The 8,223-nt window shown below is 38.2% G+C and overlaps 1 protein-coding gene across 4 annotated transcripts in view; it reads left to right on the top strand.

Annotated features, from left to right (window-relative positions):
- The window catches only part of SGCE (sarcoglycan epsilon), a 67,239-nt gene extending 61,688 nt beyond the window's left edge, over positions 1–5,551 (top strand). For all 4 annotated transcript variants that reach the window (XM_023750728.1, XM_006084973.2, XM_023750729.1 and 1 more), the window contains 2 exons: positions 2,360–2,403; positions 5,261–5,551. In XM_023750728.1, the coding sequence (XP_023606496.1) occupies positions 2,360–2,403; positions 5,261–5,277 (61 nt within the window). In that variant the 3' untranslated portion in view covers positions 5,278–5,551. The remainder of the gene's footprint in view (positions 1–2,359; positions 2,404–5,260) is intronic.
- Positions 5,552–8,223: the final 2,672 nt, after the last annotated feature.

Genomic DNA, 8,223 nt, shown 5'->3' with positions numbered 1-8,223 from the left:
CAATGGTTTGGGTAGAGCTCCCGTTCGTAGGAAATGAGGAAGATTTTTTTTTTTTCGGGGGGGGGGGGGGGGGGGGCGGGGGGAGAAGGAGGTTGCTGCATTAGTTTCTATTGTAGAAAAAGCCCAAATTAGTTTTACCTGAGAAGTGAAAACAAAACTCATATTTCCCTCCCCGCCAAATGCCAATGAAATTGCATTTCTACTTTTTTAGTAAAGATGTTTGTTTTCTCAACCTTAAATCTAGAACTTATTTCCTCTTGTGCTTTATAAATTAATCTTCTTACTTTCATCATCCAAACCACTATAAATACTAGTACATTGTCTGAAATGGAAAGAATAAACAAACCAAAAGAAAAGAAAAAAATACCTCCCTGAGACCACACAAGGATAAGTAGGGCTGATAGGTAATAGCAAAAAGGAATGTAATTATTGAGATGCATTATTAAGTAACTTCCTCAAATTGAATTAGAATTGATTTTGTTATTTCCTTAACAATATATTAAAATGGAACTGATTTTTTTTAAATCACTCAGAGTCATTAACATTCCTATTGATTAAGAGTTTAAACACTATTTAACCAGCATGTACTGTTTTCCACTTTAGACTTTTATGTTTGGAATATAATATTTGCCTGGCTGAAATGATTTTAGATCAGTGGTTTTCAAACTTTGCTTCTTGGAGGTTTCTTAGAAATGCCTGAGGGGCCAGCATGTGGGGCATAGGAAACAAAGCAGGAGGGATTCCCAGCTCCCTTGTTTCAACTGGGGCGACCTCACGTTTCTCTCTTTTGTACATCAAGAGTTCTGCTTAGGATTTCAGTAAAAGGAATTCCATTGCTGAAGAGAAACAAACAAAAAAACACGTTGAAAATCCCTAACTTGGATCAGACTCTGTTGCAAAGGTTTAGCTCCTAGAATTTATCCCACCCCAAATCTAAATTGTACATTTTTGTAAACGTATTTTAATATCAAAATTTGAAACTAAATGGGTATTTGTGAGCGATAATAAACAAATGTGTATGATGCGAATCTCTGTATCTTTACTTTTGCATGTATTCATTCAGACTGTATTTATTTTATGCTTATTGCTGAGGATACTAAACAGAACAGGGTGGTTCTTACTCTTAAAGCACTTGGGGGCAATTAACCATGTGAGGGAAATACAATGGCAGTCAGCATGTAAAGCAGGCTAAATGGTAGCCTATTTGGGGTGGTGCTTAGAGAGTGGGGAGGCATAGAGGAGGGAATATTGAGAGGCTATTTTTTTTTATTAAAAATAAGAATTAGTTAAAATTTTGTTAGTATTCCTGTGGGATATTTTAAAATTCTAAGAGTAACACGTATTCACTCTAACAAATTTTGAGTTGACTTTGCAAGGACAAATGAGCTGGAAGGGTGCAAGAAATGGGAGTGGGCCGTGGTGCTGATGGCTCTGTTTCAGGCAGTCAGGGAGGCCTCCATGTAGGGTCCAGATATACTAGTGGCCATCTAGGGCTCACTAAAAACCCCAAAACTTAGTTTTCAGGGAGGCGTAAGAAAACAATGAAGTGTATGAGATTTGAATGACATACGCAGATTTGTGTCTTAGACAGCAATGTGCACAGTGGATTATAAGGGAGCAGCAGTGGGCGTGAGGAAACAATTCACATCAGTTGCAAAGATCCAGTGAGCAATGGTGATAGCTTCAACCAAGTGGCAATGGAGCCGGGAAAGAAGGGGATGGGTTCAAAAAAATTGAGGAGAATCGTCAAGAGTTCCCAAGCGACAAGCTGTGAGGGCTGAAGAAGAAGGAAAGGTCAGGGTTGACTTAACGTTTTGACTGGTGCAGGGGGTGGATGGCAGCTAGCACTTCCTAGGTGGGGATCGAGGAGCACAGGTTTAGCACAGTGAATGAAGATGGTTATATATGTTGCTGTGTGAGAGTATGAGTGTGTAATTAAATGTGTTCTAGACCGGGATCTGAAAGTGTATAGGTTACAAACATAAGCCCTGGAGCCTCTGTGTGCACATCTTCACCCACCACTTCCTACTTATGAAGTCTTGGACCTCTAAGCCTGTTTTTGTTTTTGTTTTTTCATCTGTAAACGGGAAAATAATACCTACTTTCTAAGGTTGTTTTGAGGTAGAATGTAGCAAGCAGTAGCAACTCCATGAATATTCTTAGTATTGTTATTATTTGTCTTCCTCAGACCTCAGTTTCCACATCCATAAACTCATGGCCAGGGGGTGGGGGAATACTGGAATAGATTATTTCTGGGGTTCTTTTTTCTTGCTATAAAGGTTTTCATTCTAATGTCTGCGCTTTGTTTACATGTGTGTAAGCAAACAGTTTTACTAAAAAAAATGTTCATCATTTCTAGGAACTTGCCACACCAGACTCAGATTCCCCAACAGCAGACTACAGGTGAGTGCTAAATGAATGGATGTGCTAATACGTTGATGTTTATGGGTGAAGTTAATAGATTAAAAGATAATGATACTACGTAATGTAATTTACAAAACTTGAGCTTGACCAAGTAGGGCAAAATAATTGTGTTTTTCCTTAATCGGAGTTAGAACTTCAGAATAATAGCTTAGATTATTACATAGATTGGCATCAGAGTGATAAACACAGAGTCAATAATCTTAGAGCAATAGCATCCCTGGAGGTCCGGTCTAATTAAGGAAGATTGAGTGAAACCCCCTTCCTCCAGCAAAGCACCCTATTCTTCCCCTTGGTGTGTAAGATTCTTAGCTTAGATGCATCCAGGATTTGTCTCAGTAAGTGAGCAGCTTGGAACTGACTCTTACAAAAGGAAACCATCGTGACTGAGGCTTCAGGGGGATAAAGGAGAAATGGCTGGCCTGTTCTGATGCCACTTTTTAAAGCTGTGATAACATGACCCATGACAACAAGATGGCGGGCAATTCTCCTGGGACTGTTCTATGTCCCTAAGACTTGCTTTCTTTACCTTTATTTCTTTCAAGTGTCCCTAAAAAAAATGTCCACAACCAATTATTTCTTTCATCTCTGTACTGAGTAGGTAACTTATTCAGGATTGTCTTCTAATTAGTGGTTGAATCTCTAGTTCTAATTGCCAGGCAACCAGTAATGCCTTTTTTAGCTCTTTTGGAAAACCAAGAGAAGTTTTAAAAATGTAAGTTGGCTGTGGAATTCTGAGTATGAATAGTGGTATTGTGGTTAGGGGAGCTATGAAGTATGTCTCTTGAAAACTTTAGGCCCATATAGAAATGTATTGGATATTTTCATTCAAAAATTATCTTCTCTATTACTGCTTTCGGGAATTTAAGGAGATTTTCGTTTGACAACTTTTCAAAGATTTGAGGCAAGTATAATGCAGTTTGTTCATCAGATTCTAATTATGAGATAACATTTATCAGAATTTCCCCCTACAATTTTGGTTACTTGTTTTAATTAAATGCTAACATGTTTCAACAAGACTGTTCAATATATCGATGTAAGCATTCAGGAGATTGATGAAGGAACAAACTTTGTTATAAATAGGTTATCTAAAGAGCAAAGAAATAAATGAATTTCCACTACATCTAATTACATGGCTTTTTTTTAAAGAGGAAAAATTTTAAAGAATATTTCTACAATGGAAATGCTAAAACTTCTTTTTCTTTCACCTCATGGACTTTACTCTGATTCTTAATTATTTCAGGCAAAGAATGAATAGAAGGGAGATAATTTCTGGCAAAAATAGAAATATTGAGTATTTTTAAAATTCACATTTTACTTATTCCCGCACTGGGGGAAATAAGGAAACCTAAATAGATGCATAGTTATATAGATTTCTAGCAAGTAGACCTGTTAGCATGTTTCGTTTTAGTAATAGGCAGCATTTCCAAATACAAGAACAATTTGTGCCTAAGTAAATGTGACAAGGAGCCAAAGAATTTCCCTAGGGGGATTTTAGTTGTTGAATCTATTTTTTTAAAATTATTTTTCTAAAGCAGGTTTTGGGGAGCAGACATTTTGCTTGAATCAGGAAAGCTTTGATTCCCTTTTCAGTTAATACTATAGCCTATTGCCTTCTTGTTTGCTTATATTTTTCTGTAATTTCAAGCATATTATTGACTAAAGTGCACTATTTTCTCATGGTAGTTTTCTTTCTTCATCTTGTTTTCAGTGAGTCTCTAAAGTGTGTCAATACTAAGAGAGAGAGAGAGAGAGAGAGAGAGACTACCCTAGCAGTTTTAAAAAGATAATTGTGATAGATTGTTGTGTTTCTGCCTCTGGTAAATGTGAAATCAAATAGAGTCATGTCTCCTGGAGAGAAGGGCTAAGTGGGCAGGTTATATTCTTCATTCCCATTCTGTTCATTTGAATGAAAAAGTTTGTTACTCAGTTTCTAAGTTTGTTCTGTTCTGTCTGCACGTGCATGGGTCCGGTCCTGTTAGTGCACTTTCATGGGTACAACCCCTTTTCTCTTTCTTCCTCCTGGTGATCATAGTACCACAGAGAGGCAACAAGGTTTGTGCAAGAGTATCAGGAAGTAATCATTGCTTTTCTCCAGCACCTCATCGCACTATGTTATGTGTCAGTTTTCTTTTCTAGTGTATTTTTTTTTAATTAAATGTATTGGGGTGACAGTGGTGAATAACAGTATACAGTTTTCTTGGTGAAGGTAATGTAAGCTCAAAGAATGTCTCTTGGATCCCAAGAAATTTTATTTGTAACTGCCTATATGGAATTTGTGAGGGAAGAGTATATTTTGAAGTTTGTTTTATTTAGTTAGTTTTTTTCTTTTAAATGACCATCAGAAGTTGAAGAAATGAACTAGCTGTGGTGGCATAATCCTAGACTTAAGCACTAGCGAGGATAATAGAGCAGTTAGAAGCTGACAATAAACAACCCTTGCATTTGAACCAGGCCCAGGCCATTAGGATTGATGCCCTTTCCATTTTTCTCATTTTCTCAGCCTTTCCAACCCACCTGATATTTTCTAAAAAGCCACGATTAAAAGGTACAGTCATACACCCCACAGTCAACCCGCATACTTTTTGTTCATTGTGGGAGGAATTTTCAGGCTTGTGCCTTTTGGCAAACACAGAACATTATAGCTTTGGCCCAAGAAGGAGAGGACTAAATTAGAATTTTTCCTCTTTAAATTTTTTTAAACCAAATGCAGAGAAATTATTTTAAATTATGTTAAGAGGATAGAAAATCACTCCTTGCCATAATATATTTTGCTCAAAATCTACGAGTGTCCATGCCCTGACTAACGCATGCCCATATCCACTCTTACACATTGCAGGTAAATGGTATCCCTGAAGAAAGAAAACTGACCGAAGCAATGAATTTGTAATCAGACAATATAGCCGTTATAGCTTATTTCTTCTCTCTTCCTTAATGCATGAGCTTTTCTGGCATATGGTATGCATGTTGACAGTATTAAGTATATACCAAATAATTCAATATAGCTTTCATTTTACTAATGTATTTCTTTTGTACTTAAAGCATTTTTGACAATTTGTAAAACATCGATGACTTTATATTTGTTACAATAAAAAGTGATCTTTAAAATAAATATTATTAATGAAGCCTACCTAACGTCTGGTGAAATTTACTTCAGAAAGTAGTCGATTGCCTCCTATATAGTAGGAAGCTTTTGTTGCTAAGGAATAGGTTCATGTGTTCATTCTTCATTCAACAAGATTTTATTAAGCATTTCCTGTACATCTATAAAATGTCCATACTCTGTGTCCTAGGTGAGCAACCCATTTAAATAACACTCTTATCCTTGTGGCCCATAAAGCCTGTTGTCTTATACATCACTTCTTGGAGTGTTTTATAGGGTAGGCATGGTTTTATGGGTTGTGGACCTGAAGGCACCCAGTTCGTGGAAGGCAGCCCAGGGTACACAATTACCTGACTTGATAATCAGAGGAGCTATTGCTCAAAGAGAATAGTTACCTGTTGATGGTGACATGAATTAGCTCCAAAACCCCAGGGTCCCCTGTGGTATGGCTGGAGCTCAGCTCTGCTGGTAGTTACTATCAAGAGAGAAAGACCATCACTCTGCTGAGAGCCACTATTTACCTGGCTACCTAAGTGAGTTAAAATTTTTTAAATAACATTATGTAAATTAACATCCTAAATACTAAATAAAGTATATCTTTAGCCTCTTGCTCAGAGAGACTAGTTACCTGTTGATGGTGACATGAATTAGCTGCAAAACCCCAGGCTCCCCTGTGATAACAGTACTTTCCAGGCTTAGCAGAGTTTCCTCACACTGTGTCAGTCCACTTCATGCACATTGGGTCAATGTGGCCGGCAGGCCATCTAGCAGGGCTGCAGTAAGCAGACTGGGCCAGCCAGAAAACCTTTCCTACCCGGCTCTGGGGAGGTTTCTGTGTTACCTGTTAACTGCTCAGAGGACACCCAGATGCTACCTAAATCTGATTCCAAAATCTGAAAAGACTCCATGTGAGTAACGCATGCAGCTACTTGCCCTCCACTTAGGAAGAATACTCCATCATGTCCTTGACATTGGAAACCCTGCCCAAACTCCACTTCCTGGGATTTAACAGAGGATATAGGTTATTTGATTTCTTAAAAACTGTATCTCCTATTCTTAATTCCTTTCCAAGACAACTAGGACACTGCTACTTGCTGTTCTTCAGGACTGATCATCTTTAGGTTGTAAATATATTGGGTCAGGTTCATGTCCTAGAAGGAAGGGAAGGTCGCCATGAGTATAGATGACTAGATATTGGCACAGCGGAAGAGAATTTGTGAACGGTTGCTCCTGCCAAGTGATAGCAAACTGTTTCTGGTAGTCCAAGCGAGCAGGAGCAAAGTAATGCATGATCCATAAATCAGGAACTGCAGATCAGGGATCAGGAAGTCTATCCATCTGCACTGGGAAAGAGGCCACTGTAGGATTAGAAAATGCATTTGGAAATAGCATCAGTTTTTGCACTGACCCTACTGAGGAATTAAATGGGGATAAGAAGAATCATTGGCCAGCATCTCACAAATCTTTGATAAGTGCCTTAATCTCTGTAATTTCCTCTGAAAAGGCTATCTTACCTCTGACTTTATATTTTGATAGGAAGAGTCCAAATAGTTTCTCACTAGGTGTTGCTACCCAAATGGTCCTTACTTTATGGGTCAAAAAGATTGTGGAGGCCCTGCCACATGCTGAGGATTTCTATCCCAACTAAACATCCTCCTAGTGGGCAAATGAGGACATGGTGAGTTTGGGGACCCCGTGGTGAACTTAAGTTAGAATACTTTTTTTCAATTGGCTACAGTAAGGTTTTGCTCTAAAAAACCAACTGTGGTGCTTTTCTGCACTTTCAGGAATTCAAGAAACTCAGATCTAGATTCAAAATATCCCTGAAAAGCTTGTGACTTCTTCCTCCAAGGTATAGTCACCCAATAAATTATTACTTCTCTTTAGGGACATTCACATCTGTAAGTTCAAGCTGAGATGATAGAAAAGAGCAGTAGATAAAAACATGAAGGCTAAATTTGAGGCTAAGAGAATACTTAAAAGATAATTAAGTAGAAAACAATGCCAAAGTCAGAACCTCCTAGTACAGATACAGCAAATAGATGGGGTCTGATCTCTGGGATCAGTGGTCTAAGATTTGAGCTATTATTCCTCTGCCCTGACCATACCCAATTGAGGGGATGAGTAAAAACTTTCAAGCGAGCCATTTGAAGATGAAGCTGCTTCACAAATTTGCATTTTGAAATTTCCCATGGAATGCCCTACTAGCTACTTATGTATGGCGTGTCCAATATGTTCATAGGACTCAGGTCATGTTCTGAGAATACTGTGGTGAGCAAACAAAATCAGGCTTTGCCCTCAAGGAGTTTATATTCTAGTGGGAAAGACAGACGTTAATCAAGTGGTCATACAAATAAATGTCCAATTGCAATTGTGATTGGTGCCATAAAACCTGATCACAATGGGCCTTGACCTAGTCAGCAAGGTCTGAGATTTCCTGAGAAAGTTTGGGCTGATATCAAAAGGATGAGTATGAATTCATAAGGTCAAGTGAAGTAAGGGAGAATGTTTGAGGCAGAGAGAACATATCTTGAGTCCTTTTGGGAGAAGAAATCCTAGTGAATACAGGTTTCTCTTAGAAAGTCCAGTGCAGCCAGAGTATGAGTTAGAGGGAGGGGATGTTTGGAGTGTGAAGAAGGAAAGTGTACACAATTTAGAGAAATAATAAGTTGTTATTAGAATGGTGGTGGAAGAGAGGG

The sequence above is a fragment of the Myotis lucifugus genome, unplaced genomic scaffold, assembly GCF_000147115.1.
Source record: "Myotis lucifugus unplaced genomic scaffold, Myoluc2.0 scaffold_15, whole genome shotgun sequence".
Classification (NCBI taxonomy): Eukaryota; Metazoa; Chordata; class Mammalia; order Chiroptera; family Vespertilionidae; genus Myotis; species Myotis lucifugus.
Note: the sequence above shows the minus strand (reverse complement) of the source record. Positions and strands in the feature narration are given on the sequence as shown.